The 21,735-nt window shown below is 48.7% G+C and overlaps 1 protein-coding gene across 3 annotated transcripts in view; it reads right to left on the bottom strand.

Moving 5' to 3' along the window:
- CEP164 (centrosomal protein 164) overlaps positions 1-21,735 on the bottom strand; it is a 264,993-nt gene that overhangs the window by 169,486 nt on the left and 73,772 nt on the right. For all 3 annotated transcript variants that reach the window (XM_063943313.1, XM_063943315.1, XM_063943314.1), the window contains exon 5: positions 7,196-7,360. In XM_063943313.1, coding sequence (XP_063799383.1) covers positions 7,196-7,360 — 165 coding nt within the window. The remainder of the gene's footprint in view (positions 1-7,195; positions 7,361-21,735) is intronic.

The following is a 21,735-nucleotide window of genomic DNA, read 5'->3' as shown; positions in this document are numbered from 1 at the left end:
TGGAGCACCTGTGGGAGCGTGCGTTTATGAGAGACAACCAGAGGGGGCTGAGGAGCCTGTCTGTGGTCAGTAGCCTTAACCAAGAAATCATCTACAGATTGTTTCAGGGTCTGCCTCTCTTGCTTTGTGGTAGCGAACTCTGTATTAATATTAGTAATCATTGTTTTGAATGTTTCTAACCACTCAGGTTCCTGCATATTACTACCTTGTGAAGACAGAGAACACTGGGTGCACAGAAGAGATCCCTCTGGAGAAGGTGTAAACTTAGTGTTACATGAGGGACACACAGATATTTTCCCAGACATTCATATAGCAGAAAACACAGAGTTATTTGAATAACACAGTGCAGTGACAACACAGTTAGTGAAACAACACAATAACCCCAGACAGCCCTGAATGGAGTGACACAGAGAGGTTTGGGACCAGCACACAATACCTTAGTCAGAGCAGCGGTCCGCTGGGTATATCTATATATTTTTAATACCACAGCAGTGTCACCGCTGTGTATATGCTCCGCCCTCTCTATAATACCCCTTGGTACCAGTACAATTGGTGATTCAGTGGGTTCTGTGGAGGAGCAGACTCAACATGCAGCTTGGCAGTCAGCAGTAGCAGGAAATGGCGCCTTCCAGCCTCTGGTCCCACTTTCAGGAAGCCCCGCCACCTCAATGGCGCTCGGTCCCTCACGGATTATACTGGCTGTAAATTTGTTTTATATGTGTAAAAATGAGATTCAAATCCCCCTTTACCTCAGCGCCAGTTTGGGTCCGCAGCAGGCACCGCAGCTCGCAGCCCAGTGACCGCCACGCCCTAATGCCACCATTGTCACCGGGGACCCGCTAACCCGGGACCTCACTGTATTAACTCATCGCACCGTGTCTGCTTCAGCATCTGTTAGGGGTGGCGGCATGCTGTCAGCGTGTGCACACACCCAGGGGGTATGTGAAACAGCGCCTCAGGAGCTCAGTGTCCTGTCAGCGGGGATACGAACCATTAACTCTATAGGAAGTTGGTTTGGTGTGTCCCCCGAAGTTCCACGACGCAAGCAGACTGGTTGCCAACCAGTGCTGCCTAAAATAACAAACTAAATAAAACACTGAAGAAAACTCTCTGGAGCTCCAGAGGAATGCACCCAGCTCCTTGGGCACATTTTTCTAAACGGAGTCTGCAGGAGGGGCATAGAGGGGAGGAGCCAGCACACACTATTGATTTCTTAAAGTGCCAGGCTCCAATGAAACCGATCTATACCCCGTGGCATTAATGTCATCCCAGTATCCACTAGGACGTTAGAGAAAATAAGATTTTACTTACCGATAAATCTATTTCTCGTAGTCCGTAGTGGATGCTGGGGACTCCGTCAGGACCATGGGGATCAGCGGCTCCGCAGGAGACAGGGCACAAAACTAAAGCTTTAGGATCAGGTGGTGTGTACTGGCTCCTCCCCCTATGACCCTCCTCCAAGCCTCAGTTAGGATACTGTGCCCGGACGAGCGTACACAATAAGGAAGGATATTGAATCCCGGGTAAGACTCATACCAGCCACACCAATCACACCGTATAACTTGTGATCTAAACCCAGTTAACAGTATGACAAACGTAGGAGCCTCTGAACAGACGGCTCACAACAATAACAACCCGATTTTTTTGTAACAATAACTATGTACAAGTATTGCAGACAATCCGCACTTGGGATGGGCGCCCAGCATCCACTACGGACTACGAGAAATAGATTTATCGGTAAGTAAAATCTTATTTTCTCTGACGTCCTAAGTGGATGCTGGGGACTCCGTCAGGACCATGGGGATTATACCAAAGCTCCCAAACGGGCGGGAGAGTGCGGATGACTCTGCAGCACCGAGTGAGAGAACTCCAGGTCCTCCTCAGCCAGGGTGTGCCCCTGACCAAGTAGCAGCTCGGCAAAGTTGTAAAGCCGAGACCCCTCGGGCAGTCGCCCAAGATGAGCCCACCTTCCTTGTGGAATGGGCATTTATATATTTTGGCTGTGGCAGTCCTGCCACAGAATGTGCAAGCTGAATTGTACTACACATTCAACTAGCAATCGTCTGCTTAGAAGCAAGAGCACCCAGTTTTTTGGGTGCATACAGGATAACAGCAAGTCAGTTTTCCTGACTCCAGCCGTCCTGGAAATCTATATTTTCAGGGCCCTGACAACATCTAGCAACTTGGAGTCCTCCAAGTCTCTAGTAGCCGCAGGTACCACAATAAGCTGGTTCAGATGAAACGCTGACACCACCTTAGGGAGAAAACTGGGGACGAGTCCGCAGCTCTGCCCTGTCCGAATGGACAATCAGATATGGGCTTTTGTGAGACAAAGCCGCCAATTCTGACACTCGCCTGGCCGAGGCCAGGGCCAACATCATGGTCACTTTCCATGTGAGATATTTCAAATCCACAGATTTGAGCGGTTTAAACCAACGTGATTTGAGGAATCCCAGGACTACGTTGAGATTCCACAGTGCCACTGGAGGCACAAAAGGGGGTTGTATATGCAGTACTCCCTTGTCAAATTTCTGGACTTCAGGAACTGAAGCCAATTCTTTCTGGAAGAAAATCGACAGGGCCGAATTTTGAACCTTAATGGACCCCAATTTGAGGCCCATAGACACTCCTGTTTGCAGGAAATGCAGGAATCGACCGAGTTGAATTTTCTTCGTGGGGCCTTCCTGGCCTCACACCACGCAACATATTTTCGCCACATGTGGTGATAATGTTGTGCGGTCACCTCCTTCCTGGCTTTGACCAGGGTAGGAATGACCTCTTCCGGAATGCCTTTTTTTCCTTAGGATCCGGCGTTCAACCGCCATGCCGTCAAACGCACCCGCGGTAAGTCTTGGAACAGACATGGTACTTGCTGAAGCAAGTCCCTTCTTATCGGCAGAGGCCCTGAGTCCTCTGTGAGCATCTCATGAAGTTCCGGGTACCAAGTCCTTCTTGGCCCATCCGGAGCCACGAGTATAGTTCTTACTCCTCTACGTCTTATAATTCTCAGTACCTTTGGTATGAGAAGCAGAGGAGGGAACACATACACCGACTGGTACACCCCATGGTGTTACCAGAACGTCCACAGCTATTTCCTGAGGGTCTCTTGACCTGGCGCAATACCTGTCCAGTTTTTTGATCAGGCGGGACGCCATCATGTCCACCTTTGGTCTTTCCCAACGGTGCACAATCATGTGGAAACAACTTTCGATGAAGTCCCCACTCTCCCGGGTGGAGGTCGTGCTGAGGAAGTCTGCTTCCCAGTTGTCCACTCCCGGAATGAAAACTGCTGACAGTGCTATCACATGATTTTCCGCCCAGCGAAGAATCCTTGCAGTTTCTGCCATTGTCCTCCTGCTTCTTGTGCCGCCCTGTCTGTTTACGTGGGCGACTGCCGTGATGTTGTCCCACTGGATCAATACCGGCTGACCTTGAAGCAGAGGTCTTGCTAAGCTTAGAGCATTGTAAATTGCTCTTAGCTCCAGTATATTTATGCGGAGAGACCCAGACTTGATCACACTCCCTGGAAATTTTTTTCCTGTGTGACTGCTCCCCAGCCTTTCAAGCTGGAATCCGTGGTCACCAGGACCCAGTCCTGAATGCATAACTGTGGCACTTTAGTAGATGAGCACTCTGCAGCCACCACAGAAGAGACACCCTTGTCCTTGGAGACAGGGTTATCCGCTGATGCATCTGAAGATGTGATCCGGACCATTTGTCCAGCAGATCCCACTGAAAAGTTCTTGCGTGAAATCTGCCGAATGGAATCGCTTCGTAAGAAGCCACCATTTTTCCCAGGACCCTTGTGCAATGATGCACTGACACTTTTCCTGGTTTTTGGAGGTTCCTGACTAGCTCAGATAACTCCCTGGCTTTCTCCTCCGGGAGAAACACCTTTTTCTGGACTGTGTCCAGAATCATCCCTAGGGACAGCAGACGTGTCGTCGGAGACAGCTGCGATTTTGGAATATTTAGAATCCACCCGTGCTGTCGTAGAACTACTTGAGATAGTGCTACTCAGACCTCCAACTGTTCTCTGGACCTTGCCCTTATCAGGAGATCGTCCAAGTAAGGGATAATTAAGACGCCTTTTCTTTGAAGAAGAATCATCATTTCGGCCATTACCTTGGTAAAGACCCGGGGTGCCGTGGACAATCCAAACGGCAGCGTCTGAAACTGATAGTGACAGTTTTGTACCACGAACCTGAGGTACCTTTTGTGAGAAGGGCAAATTTGGACATGGAGGTAAGCATCCTTGATGTCCAGGGACACCATATAGTCCCCTTCTTCCTGGTTCGCTATCACTGCTCTGAGTGACTCCATTTAGAATAGGTCTCACCGAGCCGTCTGGCTTCAGTACCACAATATAGTGTGGAATAATACCCCTTTACTTGTTGTAGGAGGGGTACTTTGATTATCACCTGCTGGGAATACAGCTTGTGAATTGTTTCCAATACTGCCTCCCTGTCGGAGGTAGACGTTGGTAAAGCAAACTTCAGGAACCTGCGAGGGGGAGACGTCTCGAATTTCCAATCTGTACCCCTGGGATACTACTTGTAGGATCCAGGGGTCCACTTGCGAGTGAGCCCACTGCGTGCTGAAACTCTTGAGACGACCCCCCACCGCACCTGTTTGTACGGCCCCAGCGTCATGCTGAGGACTTGGCAGAAGCGGTGGAAGGCTTCTGTTCCTGGGAATGGGCTGCCTGCTGCAGTCTTCTTCCCTTACCTCTATCCCTGGGCAGATATTATGGGGACGAAAGGACTGAGGCTGAAAAGACTATGTCTTTTTCTGCTGAGATGTGACTTGGGGTAAAAAAGGTGGATTTTCTAGCTGTTGCCGTGGCCACCAGGTCCGATGGACCGACCCCAAATAACTCCTCCCCTTTATACGGCAATACTTCCATGTGCCGTTTGGAATCTGCATCACCTGACCACTGTCGTGTCCATAAACATCGTCTGGCAGATATGGACATCGCACTTACTCTTGATGCCAGAGTTTCGCATATATAGAAATGCATCTTTTAAATGCTCTATAGTCAATAAAATACTGTCCCTGTCAAGGGTATCAATATTTCCAGTCAGGGAATCCGACCAAGCCACCCCAGCGCTGCCCATCCAGGCTGAGGCGATCGCTGGTCGCAGTATAACACCAGTATGTGTGTATATACTTTTTAGGATATTTTCCAACCTCCTATCAGTTGGCTCCTTGAGGGCGTCCGTATCTGGAGACGGTAACGCCACTTGTTTTTATAAGCGTGTGAGCGCCTTATCCACCCTAAGGTGTGTTTCCCAACGCGCCATAACTTCTGGCGGGAAAGGGTATACCGCCAATAATTTTCTATCGGGGGAAACCCACGCATCATCACACATTTCATTTAATTTATCTGATTCAGGAAAAACCACATGTAGTTTTTTCACACTCCACATAATACCCTTTTTTGTGGTACTTGTAGTATCAGAAATATGTAACATCTCCTTCATTGCCCTTAACAAGTAACGTGTGACCCTAAAGGAAAATACGTTTGTTTCTTCACCGTCGACACTGGAGTCAGTGTCCGTGTCTGTGTCGACCGACTGAGGTAAAAGGACGTTTTAACGCCCCTGACGGTGTTTTAGACGCCTGGACAGGTACTAATTGGTTTGCCGGCCGTCTCATGTCGTCAACCAACCTTGCAGCGTGTTGACATTATCACGTAATTCCTTAAATAAGCCATCCATTCCGGTGTCGACTCCCTAGAGAGTGACATCACCATTACCGGCAATTGCTCCGCCTCCTCACCAACATCGTCCTCATACATGTCGACACACAAGTACCGACACACAGCACACACACACAGGGAATGCTCTGATAGAGGACAGGACCCCACTAGCCCTTTGGGGAGACAGAGGGAGAGTTTGCCAGCACACACCAAAAACGCTATATTATACAGGGACAACCTTTATATAAGTGTTTTTCCCTTATAGCATTTTAATATATATATACATATCGCCAAATAAGTGCCCCCCCCTCTCTGTTTTAACCCTGTTTCTGTAGTGCAGTGCAGGGGAGAGCCTGGGAGCCTTCCCACCAGCCTTTCTGTGAGGGAAAATGGCGCTGTGTGCTGAGGAGAATAGGCCCCGCCCCCTTTTCGGCGGGCTTCTTCTCCCGTTTTTCTGAGACCTGGCAGGGGTTAAATACATCCATATAGCCTCCAGGGGCTATATGTGATGTATTTTTAGCCAGAATAAGGTATTATACATTGCTGCCCAGGGCGCCCCCAGCAACGCCCTGCACCCTCCGTGACCGTTGGTGTGAAGTGTGTGACAACAATGGCGCACAGCTGCAGTGCTGTGCGCTACCTTCATGAAGACTGAAAAGCCTTCCGCCGCCGGTTTCTGGACCTTCAATCTTCAGCATCTGCAAGGGGGGTCGGCGGCGCGGCTCCGGGACGAACCCCAGGGTGAGACCTGTGTTCCGACTCCCTCTGGAGCTAATGGTGTCCAGTAGCCTAAGAAGCCAATCCATCCTGCACGCAGGTGAGTTGAACTTCTCTCCCCTAAGTCCCTCGATGCAGTGAGCCTGTTGCCAGCAGGACTCACTGAAAATAAGAAACCTAAAAACTTTTTCTAAGCAGCTCCTTAAGAGAGCCACCTAGATTGCACCCTGCTCGGACGGGCACAAAAACCTAACTGAGGCTTGGAGGAGGGTCATAGGGGGAGGAGCCAGTACACACCACCTGATCCTAAAGCTTTAGTTTTGTGCCCTGTCTCCTGCGGAGCCGCTGATCCCCATGGTCCTGACGGAGTCCCCAGCATCCACTTAGGACGTCAGAGAAAACAACACAATGGTTTATGGTCTAAGACTGCAATGGCCCCAGTGGAAAATCGGACAATAACTAGTGTTAGGTGCCACAGTGTCTGCAGGTGCCCTTTGTGGCTGAGGAGCCATTTGATTCACAGCCTCCGTACCTGCGGCAGGACTCCTGATAGTCAACTCAACAGAAAGGGTGAGACACCTGCGCACTACAAACAGCAGACAGATTGTAGATGAATAAGCACCATGCTCTCTCAGAGCAGGTCCACCATCACGAGCAGTGATAGATTTCGTTTCATGGATAGTTTGACTGCTTATAGCTCAACGGTCAAATTGTGGACAGCAGTCAACTTCTTGGCCACCCCTGGTCTAAGGAAGTATGAACAGCTGTGTCACTTACTCCAGGCGTTCCACTTAACAATGTGTCAAATCCTCCAGAGCTCCCCGCACTGCTGCTCAGAGATCCCCATATTCCTCCACCACCTCCAGCAGAGTCACCCAATGCACGAAGTGGAGCCAGGCTTCCAAGAGGTCCCTGAACTGGTCCAAGAGGTGATCCCAGAGACTATAAGGCAATAAGTAGAAACATGGGATATAAATTACTGAGAAAAACCTGCAACTGTTCTATTTCTAAGGAGGACAAAAATAAATTAGGAGTCAGCATTAATCTCATCAGAACATACAGAATAATTTTTACATTACAGCATGTCGTGTAACGAGTTCTAATAAACCAGATCAGGAACACTGATGTTTATTGACAATGTGGGTTTTTGGGAATCCCAGTTTGCTTCTGACACTTCTTTATCAATACAGATACTTAGGAACAGCTAAGTGCAGGCTTGTCACTAGTTCAAGTCACACATTTTTCCTTGTTCTCTACATTGCAAGCAATTATATAGGAACCAGGGGCGGAACTCCCGGAGACAGTGGAGTTCGTTGCCGCCGGGCTCCTGGCCCTGAAGGGGCACAGCACCTGCTCTGTTGTTCCATCCACACATTATTAATTTCTGTAGTGCAGCAGGAGCTGCTAGAGGAGCAGACGAACGAGCGAGCGCAGCGCCTATCAGCATCAGCGGCGCTCGCTCCTCCTCTCTATGCTCTCTGCTGCTGTGCTCTGGGTCACGGATGTCACGTGACATCCGACCACGAACCAGAGCCGCCGCACGCCAGGACACATAGCAGCGGCAGCCGCCAGGAGAGAGGGCTAGGTGGATCTTTAAGCTCGATGTTTTGGCTCCCCGGGGCCTCAATGAAATGCTCCCTCTGTCATGTTTTTAGGTTTCTTTATTTAACCCCTTTCTGTGTATTAGTTTTTGCATGAAATCAACTAGGTGGTGTCTATGAATTTATGTGGTCATACTCTATATGAGTAATTTTTTTTTATTATAGGCATTATGTTTGACTAATTACTATGTTTAAGATAATCGTATTGGAGGTTTTATACTCTGCGACATCTCTTGTAAATTCCAGCTTTGCGGGGACTATTTGGAAATATGCATATCTAATGTGTAACTGCATTCTGTTAAGATGAGACGCGTGCTCTGAGATCTATGCTTTTTAATTCATTGCAACGTTCTGAGTTGTTTATGTGGTCACCATGGTGAAGGGTTTGGTGTAGACGTGACTGCTCTCAGCCGCTACGTCATCAAGCAGCATCCCGTTCTGGCGTCCTGGACAGGGCGCCCTGGCGGGCGGGAAAATTGATCACAGCGGTGGGGATATAAGGTGAGAATTTTGTTGTTTTAATTGTATCCTGACGACAATTCACAATAAAATTGAAACGTTGATTAACTACTACGGATTGTGTCCGTTTATTTACCAGTTTTCTGTGATGATGTGAGTGCCGCCTTTTATCTTTCATTTTATATATATATATATATATATATATATATATATATATATATATATCCTTATATACTTATGGCACTCCCATTCATAGTAACATCCACCTGGGTGCCCTCCTCCAATTGATATAGACCAACAGGGGGTACCTTCAACTATCCTCCATAGAAAAAGGAAAAGGAAACCAGGCGGCACTCCAAGGGTTTTGTTTAAGCAAAAAGTTTTTGTATTAAAGTGACAGTGCAAACAAGTTAATCCAGCATAGTGCAGACCACCGACGTTTCAACGCCCATCCGGCGTTTTTTTCAAGGTGCTATGCTCTAAAGTGCAGCGTGACAAACAGCAACGTCAAACATGTCTATAACAACTTTCCATAGGGGTATAAATACCTGAGTGTACTTGCGATCCTCCCCGTGCGCTCCCGCCAGCCGGCGTCCCGAGGCCGGAAGCCGCGGCTGTTCTGAGTTCCGGTCACGTGGGCCGCAGCTGTGACGTGAACTCCTGTCCCTTGCGCCGTTGCCTAGCAACCGCGGCTGCGCCGTAACCTAGGGAACCGGACCTAACAGATGGAGACAGTACGGGGGTGATCACTGTGCAAAACTATAGTGCATAAAGTGACAGTGACAGTTGTGTACATGTTTGATATAGAAAAAGACCTGTTTTTGACCCATACATGTATTAGTAGCAATATCCTATTGTACAAGCGCTATATAGACGACCTCTTACTGCTTTGGCGAGGAGAACAAGGAGTCTTGGAGGAGTTGGTGGACGGTAACAACAAGAGTGACTCACCAGTCAAACTGTCTCTTACCTGCAGTTACCAAACAATTAATTTTCTGGATGTCAGCATCGGTGTCATAGGAGGTGAAGTAACTACAGAGGTTTTTAATAAACCAACGGACCGGAATACCCTTCTCCTGCACAGCAGCTTCCACCCGCCGGCCCTTAAGAATGGCCTACCCAAGTCACAGCTCATGAGGGCGGCTAGGATAACAAAAGTTGTTATAGACATGTTTGACGTTGCGGTTTGTCACGCTGCACTTTAGAGCATAGCACCTTGAAAAAAAAGCCGGATGGGCGTTGAAACGTCGGTGGTCTGCACTATGCTGGATTAACTTGTTTGCACTGTCACTTTAATACAAAAACTTTTTGCTTAAACAAAACCCTTGGAGTGCCGCCTGGTTTCCTTTTCCTTTTTCTATGGAGGATAGTTGAAGGTACCCCCTGTTGGTCTATATATATATATATATATATATATATATATATATATATATATATATATATATATATTTTTATTATGCAGTGCTCGAAGTGGGCTGGTATACAACGGTATGGCATACCGGCACTACTTCGTGCACTGACCGCTGAAGTCCCCCGCCGTTGCATTGAGCTCTCTCTCCCGCTCCTCATTGGCTGCCGGTACGCGGCAGATTTGAAATAGTAGCACCGCGGACATAGGACCAGCAAAGCCGCCGACCACAGCCTCGTCATCTTTGCATCGCCACCGCCCTCTGCCTCCTGCTCTACACCGCTGCCACCCTCAGCCGTCCTGCCGCCGCCCTCGATCCTTCTCTGCACCTCCTCCTCACCATGACGACCACAACCTCATCCATCACACCGCACACCACAGAATCCTCAGCACCGCCACTGCTAAATAGGTAATCTTACCCTGCTGCCTTTCTCTCTCCCTAGTCCCTACTGTATGTCCTTGCTGTCCCTCTGTCTGTCACTCTCCCTATCCCTATGTCCCTGCTGTCACATTCCCTGTCCCAGCTGTCACTTCCCTGTCCCTCTGTCACTCTCCCTGTCCCTATGTCCCTATGTCCCTGCTGTCACTCTCCCTGAATTTTGTCTCATTCCATGTAGCATAATGTGAATTTTGGCTCATACCGTGTGCTATAATGTGAATTTAGTCTCATTCCGTGTACTATAATGTGAATTTTGGCTCATACCGTGTACTATAATGTGAATTTTGGCTCATTCTGTGTGCTATAATTTGTATTTCTGCTCATACCGTGTGCTATAATGCGAATTTTGGCTCATACCGTGTACTATAATGTGAATTTTGGCTCATTCTGTGTGCTGTAATGTGAATTTCGGCTCATACCGTGTGCTATAATGTGAATTTCGGCTCATACTGTGTAGTATAATGTGAATATCGGCTCATACCGTGTGCTAGAATGTGAATTTCGGCTCATACTGTGTAGTATAATGTGAATTTCGGCTCATACTGTGTAGTATAATGTGAATTTCGGCTCATACCGTGTGCTAGAACATGAATTTCGGCTCATACTGTGTGGTATAATGTGAATTTCGGCTCATACTGTGTGGTGTAATGTGAAAGGAGCACCAGTACTAGATAGTATAAGGGGTCCTACTATTGTGGTGCATAATGTGTTTAAGGGGTATATGGTGTGGTAAACAACACCGAAGGACACGCCCTCCTTTGAGTGGCCACGCCCCCTTTTCCGGATCGGTTCTATGTAGTGTGTGGCTGCACAGATGATATGGTTTTGAACTGACAATTCTAGCTTCATATAGTTAGAATCCGCAGTCTTGCTAAGCAGGAGCAAATAGCTTTATCAGTAAGGTGTCTACCTTCAGTGTAACAGGTCATGGGCTCTAAACCTGGGTATGACTGCTATATTATTATATATATATATATATATATATATATATATATATATATATATATATATATATATATATATATATATATATATATATATATATATATATAAGAATTTACTCACCGGTAATTCTATTTCTCGTAGTCCGTAGTGGATGCTGGGAACTCCGTAAGGACCATGGGGAATAGCGGCTCCGCAGGAGTCTGGGCACAACTAAAAGAAAGCTTTTAGACTACCTGGTGTGCACTGGCTCCTCCCACTATGACCCTCCTCCAAGCCTCAGTTAGGATACTGTGCACGGAAGAGCTGACACAATAAGGAAGGATTTTGAATCCCGGGTAAGACTCATACCAGCCACACCAATCACACCGTATAACTCGTGATACCATATCCAGTTAACAGTATGAAATTTAACTGAGCCTCTCAACAGATGGCTCATAACAATAACCCTTTTGTGAACAACAACTATGTACAAGTATTGCAGACAATCCGCACTTGGGACGGGCGCCCAGCATCCACTACGGACTAAGAGAAATAGAATTACCGGTGAGTAAATTCTTATTTTCTCTGATGTCCTAGTGGATGCTGGGAACTCCGTAAGGACCATGGGGATTATACCAAAGCTCCCAAACGGGCGGGAGAGTGCGGATGACTCTGCAGCACCGAATGAGAGAACTCAAGGTTCTCCTCAGCCAGGGTATCAAATTTGTAGAATTTTGCAAACGTGCTTGCCCCTGACCAAGTAGCAGCTCGGCAAAGTTGTAAAGCCGAGACCCCTCGGGCAGCCGCCCAAGATGAGCCCACCTTCCTTGTAGAATGGGCTTTTACTGATTTAGGATGCGGCAGTCCAGCCGCAGAATGCGCCAGCTGAATTGTGCTACAAATCCAGCGAGCAATAGTCTGCTTAGAAGCAGGAGCACCCAGTTTGTTGGGCGCATACAGGATAAATAGCGAGTCAGTTTTCCTGACTCCAGCCGTCCTGGAAACATAAATTTTCAAGGCCCTGACTACGTCCAGTAACTTGGAATCCTCCAAGTCGCTAGTAGCCGCAGGCACTACAATAGGTTGGTTCAAGTGAAAAGCAGATACCACCTTAGGGAGAAACTGAGGACAAGTCCTCAATTCTGCCCTATCCATATGGAAAATCAGATAAGGACTTTTAAATGACAAAGCCGCCAATTCTGATACACGCCTGGCCGAAGCCAAGGCCAATAACATGACCACTTTCCACGTGAGATATTTTAGATCCACGGTCTTTAGTGGCTCAAACCAATGTGATTTTAGGAAATTCAACACCACGTTGAGATCCCAGGGTGTCACTGGAGGCACAAAGGGGGGCTGAATATGCAGCACTCCTTTTACAAATGTCTGAACTTCAGGTAGTGAAGCTAGTTCTTTTTGGAAGAAAATCGACAGAGCCGATATCTGTACCTTAATGGAGCCTAATTTTAGGCCCATAGTCACTCCTGCCTGTAGGAAGTGCAGAAATCGACCCAGCTGAAATTCCTCTGTTGGGGCCTTATTGGCCTCACACCAAGCAACATATTTCCGCCATATGCGGTGATAATGTTTTACCGTTACATCTTTCCTGGCTTTAATCAGCGTAGGAATGACATCCTCCGGAATGCCCTTTTCCTTCAGGATCCGGCGTTCAACCGCCATGCCGTCAAACGCAGCCGCGGTAAGTCTTGGAACAGACAGGGCCCCTGCTGCAGCAGGTCCTGTCTGAGCGGCAGAGGCCATGGGTCCTCTGAGATCATCTCTTGAAGTTCCGGGTACCAAGCTCTTCTTGGCCAATCCGGAACCACGAGTATTGTCCTTACTCCTCGTTTTCTTATTATTCTCAATACCTTTGGTATGAGAGGCAGAGGAGGGAACACATAAACTGACTGGTACACCCACGGTGTCACTAGAGCGTCCACCGCTATCGCCTGAGGGTCCCTTGACCTGGCGCAATATCTCTCCAGTTTTTTGTTTAGGCGGGACGCCATCATGTCCACCTGTGGCCGTTCCCAACGATTTACAATCAGTGTGTAGACTTCTGGATGAAGTCCTCACTCTCCCGGGTGGAGGTCGTGCCTGCTGAGGAAGTCTGCTTCCCAGTTGTCCACTCCCGGAATGAACACTGCTGACAGTGCTAGCACGTGATTTTCCGCCCATCGGAGAATCTTTGTGGTTTCTGCCATTGCCGTCCTGCTTCTTGTGCCGCCCTGTCGGTTTACATGGGGCGACCGCCGTGATGTTGTCTGACTGGATCAGTACCGGCTGGTGTAGAAGCAGGGGTTTTGCCTGACTTAGGGCATTGTAAATGGCCCTTAGTTCTAGAATATTTATGTGTAAGGAAGTCTCCTGACTCGACCATAGTCCTTGGAAGCTTCTTCCCTGTGTGACTGCCCCCCAGCCTCGAAGGCTGGCATCCGTGGTCACCAGGACCCAGTCCTGTATGCCGAATCTGCGGCCCTCTAGGAGATGAGCACTCTGCAGCCACCACAGCAGAGACACCCTGGTTCTTGGAGACAGGGTTATTAGCCGATGCATCTGAAGATGCGATCCGGACCATTGGTCCAACAGGTCCCACTGAAAGATTCTGTCATGGAACCTGCCGAAAGGAATTGCTCCGTAAGAAGCCACCATCTTTCCCAGGACTCGCGTGCAGTGATGCACCGACACCTGTTTTGGTTTCAGGAGGTCTCTGACTAGAGATGACAGCTCCTTGGCTTTCTCCTCCGGGAGAAACACTTTTTTCTGGACTGTGTCCAAAATCATTCCCAGGAACAGTAGACGTGTCGTCGGAACCAGCTGTGACTTTGGAATATTCAGAATCCAACCGTGCTGGTGTAGCACCTCCTGAGATAGTGCTACTCCTACCAACAACTGCTCCCTGGATCTCGCCTTTATTAGGAGATCGTCCAAGTACGGGATCATTTCTGCCATTACCTTGGTAAACACCCTCGGTGCCGTGGACAGTCCAAACGGCAGCGTCTGGAATTGGTAATGGCAATTTTGTACCGCAAATCTGAGGTACTCCTGGTGAGGATGGTAAATGGGGACATGCAGGTAAGCATCCTTGATGTCCAGGGATACCATGTAATCCCCCTCGTCCAGGCTTGCAATAACCGCCCTGAGCGATTCCATCTTGAACTTGAACTTTTTTATGTATGTGTTCAAGGATTTCAAATTGAATATGGGTCTCACCGAACCGTCCGGTTTCGGTACCACAAACAGTGTGGAATAGTAACCCCGTCCTTGTTGAAGTAGGGGCACCATGACTATCACCTGCTGGGAATACAGCTTGTGAATTGCCTCTAGCACAGCCTCCCTGCCTGAGGGAGTTGTTGGCAAGGCAGATTTGAGGAAACGGTGGGGGGGAGACGCCTCGAATTCCAGTCTGTACCCCTGAGATACTACTTGCAAGATCCAGGGATCCACCTGTGAGCGAGCCCACTGATCGCTGAAATTTTTGAGGCGGCCCCTCACCGTACCTGGCTCCGCCTGTGGAGCCCCACCGTCATGCGGCAGACTTGGAAGAAGCGGGGGAGGACTTTTGCTCCTGGGAACCAGCGGTTTGTTGCAGCCTTTTTTCCCTACCTCTGCCTCTGGACAGAAAGGACCCGCCTTTTCCTCGCCTGTTTCTCTGGGTCTGAAAGGACTGTACTTGATAAAACGGCGCTTTTTTAGGCTGTGAGGGAACCTGGGGTAAAAATGCTGACTTCCCAGCTGTCGCTGTGGAAACTAGGTCCGAGAGACCATCCCCGAATAACTCCTCACCCTTATAAGGCAAAACTTCCATGTGCCTTTTGGAATCTGCATCCCCTGTCCACTGCCGAGTCCATAAGCCTCTCCTAGCAGAAATGGACAATGCACTTATTTTAGATGCCAGCCGGCAGATCTCCCTCTGTGCATCTCTCATGTATAAGACTGAGTCTTTTATATGCTCTATGGTTAGGAGAATAGTGTCCCTGTCTAGGGTGTCAATATTTTCTGACAGGGAATCTGACCATGCAGCGGCAGCACTGCACATCCATGCTGACGCAATAGCTGGTCTAAGTATAATGCCTGAGTGTGTATATACAGACTTCAGGATCGCCTCCTGCTTTCTATCCGCAGGCTCCTTTAGGGCGGCCGTATCCGGAGACGGAAGTGCCACCTTTTTAGACAAACGTGTGAGTGCTTTATCCACCCTAGGAGGTGTTTCCCAACGTGCCCTATCCTCTGGCGGGAAATGGAACGCCATTAGTAATTTTTTAGGGATTATCAATCTTTTATCGGGGAAAGCCCACGCTTCCTCACACACTTCATTTAATTCTTCAGATGGGGGAAAAACTACGGGTAGTTTTTCCTCCCCAAACATAATACCCTTTTTAGTGGTACCTGGGTTTATATCCGAAATGTGTAATACCTCCTTCATTGCCTCAATCATGCAACGAATGGCCCTAGTGGACATTAGATTTGACTAATCGTCGTCGACACTGGTATCAGTATCCGTGTCGACATCTGCGTCTGCCATCTGAGGTAGCGGGCGTTTTAGAGCCCCTGATGGCCTTTGAGACACCTGGGCAGGCACGAGCTGAGAAGCCGGCTGTCCCGCATTTGGCATGTCGTCAAATTTTTTGTGTAAGGAGTCGACACTTGCACGTAATTCCTTCCATAAAACAATCCACTCAGGTGTCTGCCCCGCAGGGGGCGACATCACTTCTATAGGCATCTGCTCCGCCTCCACATAATTTTCCTCATCAAACATGTCGACACAGCCGTACCGACACACCGCACACACACCGGGAATGCTCTAACAGAGGACAGGACCCCACAGAAGCCCTTTGGGGAGACAGAGAGAGAGTATGCCAGCACACACCAGAGCGCTATATAATGCAGGGACTAACTGAATTATGTCCCCTATAGCTGCTATAATATTTACTGCGCCTAAATTTAGTGCCCCCCCTCTTTTTTTACCCTTTTCTGTAGTGTAGACTGCAGGGGAGAGCCAGGGAGCTTCCTTCCAGCGGAACTGTGAGGGAGAAATGGCGCCAGTGTGTTGAGGGAGATAGCTCCGCCCCTTTTTCGCAGACTTTTCTCCCGCTTTTTTAAGGATTCTGGCAGGGGTAATTATCACATATATAGCCTCTGGGGCTATATATTGTGATTGTTTTGCCAGTCCAGGTGTTTTTATTGCTGCTCAGGGCGCCCCCCCCCCCCCCCAGCGCCCTGCACCCTCAGTGACCGGAGTGTGAAGTGTGTATGAGGAGCAATGGCGCACAGCTGCAGTGCTGTGCGCTACCTTGGTGAAGACAGAAGTCTTCATGCCGCCGATTTTCCGGACTTCTTCTTGCTTCTGGCTCTGTAAGGGGGACGGCGGCGCGGCTCCGGGACCGAACACCAAGGCCAGTTCCATGAGGTCGATCCCTCTGGAGCTAATGGTGTCCAGTAGCCTAAGAAGTCCAAGCTAGCTGCAAGCAGGTAGGTTCGCTTCTTCTCCCCTTAGTCCCTTGTTGCAGTGAGCCTGTTGCCAGCAGGTCTCACTGTAAAATAAAAAACCTAAATTATACTTTCTTTCTAAGAGCTCAGGAGAGCCCCTAGTGTGCATCCAGCTCGCCCGGGCACAAAAATCTAACTGAGGCTTGGAGGAGGGTCATAGTGGGAGGAGCCAGTGCACACCAGGTAGTCTAAAAGCTTTCTTTTAGTTGTGCCCAGACTCCTGCGGAGCCACTATTCCCCATGGTCCTTACGGAGTTCCCAGCATCCACTAGGACGTCAGAGAAATATTATATATATATATATATATATATATATATATATATATATATATATATATATATATATATATATATATATATATAATAAGAATTTACTTACCGATAATTCTATTTCTCGTAGTCCGTAGTGGATGCAGGAGACAGGGCACAAAAATAAAGCTTTAGGATTAGGTGGTGTGTACTGGCTCCTCCCCCTATGACCCTCCTCCAAGCCTCAGTTAGGATACTGTGCCCGGACGAGCGTACACAATAAGGAAGGATATTGAACCCCGGGTAAGACTCATACCAGCCACACCAATCACACCGTATAACTTGTGATCTGAACCCAGTTAACAGTATGACAAACGTAGGAGCCTCTGAACAGACGGCTCACAACAATATAACAACCCAATTTTTTTGTAACAATAACTATGTACAAGTATTGCAGACAATCCGCACTTGGGATGGGCGCCCAGCATCCACTACGGACTACGAGAAATAGAATTATCGGTAAGTAAATTCTTATTTTCTCTAACGTCCTAAGTGGATGCTGGGGACTCCGTCAGGACCATGGGGATTATACCAAAGCTCCCAAACGGGCGGGAGAGTGCGGATGACTCTGCAGCACCGAATGAGAGAACTCAAGGTCCTCCTCAGCCAGGGTATCAAATTTGTAGAATTTTGCAAACGTGTTTGCCCCTGACCAAGTAGCAGCTCGGCAGAGTTGTAATGCCGAGACTCCCCGGGCAGCCGCCCAGGATGAGCCCACTTTCCTTGTGGAATGGGCCTTGACAGATTTAGGTTGTGGCAAGCCTGCCACAGAATGTGCAAGTTGAATTGTGCTACAAATCCAACGAGCAATCGTCTGCTTAGAAGCAGGAGCACCCATCTTGTTGGGTGCATACAATATAAGCAGTGAGTCAGACTTTCTGACTCCCGCCGTTCTTGAAATATATATTTTCAATGCCCGGACCACGTCCAACAACTTGGAATCCTCCAACTCGTTAGTAGCCGCAGGCACCACAATAGGCTGGTTCAGGTGAAACGCTGACACCACCTTAGGCAGAAAATGAGGACGCGTCCGCAGTTCTGCCCTGTCCGTATGGAAAATCAGATATGGGCTCTTATATGATAAAGCCGCCAATTCTGATACTCTCCTGGCTGAAGCCAGGGCCAGTAGCATGGTTACTTTCCATGTAAGATACTTCAGCTCCACCGATTTGAGCGGCTCAAACCAATGGGATTTGAGAAAATCCAAGACTACATTAAGATCCCACGGTGCCACTGGGGGCACAACCGGGGGCTGTATATGTAGTACTCCTTTTACAAAAGTCTGGACTTCAGGAACTGAAGCCAATTCTTTCTGGAAGAAAATCGACAGGGCCGAAATTTGAACCTTAATGGACCCCAATTTGAGGCCCATAGACAATCCTGTTTGCAGGAAATGTAGGAATCGACCCAGTTGAAATTCCTCCGTGGGGGCCTTTCTGGCCTCACACCACGCAACATATTTTCTCCAAATGCGGTGATAATGTTGTGCAGTCACCTCCTTCCTGGCTTTTACCAGTGTAGGAATGACCTCTTCCGGAATGCCTTTTTCCTTTAGAATTCGGCGTTCAACCGCCATGCCGTCAAACGCAGCCGCGGTAAGTCTTGGAATAGACACGGTCCCTGCGGAAGCAGGTCCCGTCTTAGAGGTAGAGGCCACGGATCCTCCGTGAGCATCTCTTGAAGTTCCGGGTACCAAGTTCTTCTTGGCCAATCCGGAGCCACTAGTATCGTTCTTACTCCCTTTTGCCGTATAATTCTCAGTACTTTTGGTATGAGAGGCAGAGGAGGGAACACATACACTGACTGGAACACCCACGGTGTTACCAGAGCGTCCACAGCTATTGCCTGAGGGTCTCTTGACCTGGCGCAATACCTGTCCAGTTTTTTGCTGAGGAAGTCTGCTTCCCAGTTGTCCACTCCCGGAATGAATACTGCTGACAGTGCTATCACATGATCTTCCGCCCAGCGAAGAATCCTTGCAGCTTCTGCCATTGCTGTCCTGCTTCTTGTGCCGCCCTGTCTGTTTACGTGGGCGACTGCTGTGATGTTGTCCGACTGGATCAACACCGGCTGACCCTGAAGCAGGGGTTTTGCCAGACTTAGAGCATTGTAAATCGCTCTTAGCTCCAGTATATTTATGTGAAGAGACATCTCCAGGCTTGACCATACTCCCTGGAAGTTTCTTCCTTGTGTGACCGCTCCCCAGCCTCTTAGACTGGCATCCGTGGTCACCAGGACCCAGTCCTGTATGCCGAATCTGCGGCCCTCTAACAGATGAGCACTCTGCAACCACCACAGAAGAGACACCCTTGTCCGTGGCGATAAGGTTATCCGCTGATGCATCTGCAGATGCGATCCGGACCATTTGTCCAGCAGATCCCACTGAAAAGTTCGTGCGTGGAATCTGCCGAATGGAATCGCTTCGTAAGAAGCCACCATCTTTCCCAGGACTCTTGTGCATTGATGCACAGACACTGTCCCTGGTTTTAGGAGGTTCCTGACAAGTTCGGATAACTCCCTGGCTTTCTCCTCCGGAATAAACACCTTTTTCTGAACCGTGTCCAGAATCATTCCCAGGAACAGCAGACGTGTTGTCGGGGTCAACTGAGATTTTGGAAAATTCAGAATCCACCCGTGTTGTTGCAGCACTACTTGGGTTAGTGCTACTCCGTCCTCCAGCTGTTCTCTGGACCTTGCCCTTATCAGGAGATCGTCCAAGTAAGGGATAATTAATACGCCTCTTCTTCGCAGAAGAATCATCATTTCGGCCATTACCTTGGTAAAGACCCGAGGTGCCGTGGACAATCCAAACGGCAGCGTCTGAAACTGATAATGACAGTTTTGCACCACGAACCTGAGGTACCCTTGATGTGAAGGGCAAATTGGGACATGCAGGTAAGCATCCTTTATGTCCAGGGACACCATAAAGTCCCCTTCTTCCAGATTCGCTATCACTGCTCTGAGTGACTCCATCTTGAACTTGAATTTTTGTATGTACAGGTTCAAAGATTTCAGATTTAGAATAGGTCTTACCGAGCCGTCCGGCTTCGGTACCACAAATAGCGTGGAGTAATACCCCTTTCCCTGTTGTAGGAGGGGTACCTTGACTATCACCTGCTGAGCAAACAGCTTGTGAATGGCTTCCAATACCGTCGCCCTGTCTGAGGGAGACGTTGGCAAAGCAGACTTTAGGAACCGGCGAGGGGGAGACTTCTCGAATTCCAACCTGTAACCCTGAGATACTACCTGCAGAATCCAGGGGTCCACCTGTGAGCAAGCCCACTGTGCGCTGAAATTCTTGAGTCGACCCCCCACCGTTCCTGAGTCCGCTTGTAAGGCCCCAGCGTCATGCTGAGGGCTTTGCAGAACCCTGGGAGGGCTTCTGTTCCTGGGCAGGGGCTGCTTGCTGCCCTCTCTTACCCCTTCCTCTGCCCCGAGGCAGATATGACTGTCCTTTTGTCCGCTTGTTCTTATAGGAACGAAAGGACTGCGGCTGAAAAGACGGTGTCTTTTTCTGTTGGGAGGGGGTCTGAGGTAAAAAAGTGGATTTTCCGGCAGTTGCCGTGGCCACCAGATCCGATAGACCGACGCCAAATAATTCCTCCCCTTTATACGGCAATACTTCCATATGTCGTTTGGAATCCGCATCACCTGACCACTGTCGCGTCCATAAACTCCTTCTGGCAGATATGGACATCGCATTTACTCTCGATGCCAGAGTGCAAATATCTCTCTGCGCATCTCGCATATAAAGGAAAGCATCCTTTAATTGCTCTATAGTCAATAAAATACTGTCCCTATCCAGGGTATCAATATTTTCAGTCAGGGAATCCAACCAGACGACCCCAGCACTGCACATCCAGGCTGAGGCGATGGCCGGTCGCAGTATAACACCAGTATGTGTGTATATACTTTTTAGGGTAGTTTCCAGTCTCCTATCCGCTGGATCCTTGAGGGCGGCCGTATCAGGAGACGGTAATGCCACTTGTTTTGATAAGCGTGTGAGCGCCTTATCCACCCTAGGGGGTGTTTCCCAGCGCGCCCTAACCTCTGGCGGGAAAGGGTATAATGCTAATAACTTTTTTGAAATTAGCATTTTTCTATCTGGGTTAACCCACGCTTCATCACATACATCATTTAATTCCTCTGATTCAGGAAAAACTACAGGTAGTTTTTTCACCCCCCACATAATACCCCTTTTTGTGGTACTTGCAGCATCAGAGATATGCAAAGCCTCCTTCATTGCCGTGATCATATAACGTGTGGCCCTACTTGAAAATACGTTTGTTTCATCACCGTCGACACTAGATTCAGTGTCTGTGTCTGGGTCTGTGTCGACCGACTGAGGTAAAGGGCGCTTTACAGCCCCTGACGGTGTCTGAGACGCCTGGGCAGGTACTAACTGGTTTGCCGGCCGTCTCATGTCGTCAACTGATTTCTGTAATGTGCTGACATTATCACGTAATTCCATAAACAAAGCCATCCATTCCGGTGTCGACTCCCTGGGGGGTGACATCACCATTATCGGCAATTGCTCTGCCTCCACGCCAACATCGTCCTCATACATGTCGACACACACGTACCGACACACAGCAGACACACAGGGAATGCTCTTATCGAAGACAGGACCCCACTAGCCCTTTGGGGAGACAGAGGGAGAGTTTGCCAGCACACACCCAAGCGCTATA

Source organism: Pseudophryne corroboree, chromosome 10 (assembly GCF_028390025.1).
Source record: "Pseudophryne corroboree isolate aPseCor3 chromosome 10, aPseCor3.hap2, whole genome shotgun sequence".
Lineage (NCBI taxonomy): Eukaryota > Metazoa > Chordata > Amphibia > Anura > Myobatrachidae > Pseudophryne > Pseudophryne corroboree.
The sequence above is the reverse complement of the archived record's forward strand: the minus strand, read 5'-3'. Positions and strand labels throughout refer to the sequence as shown.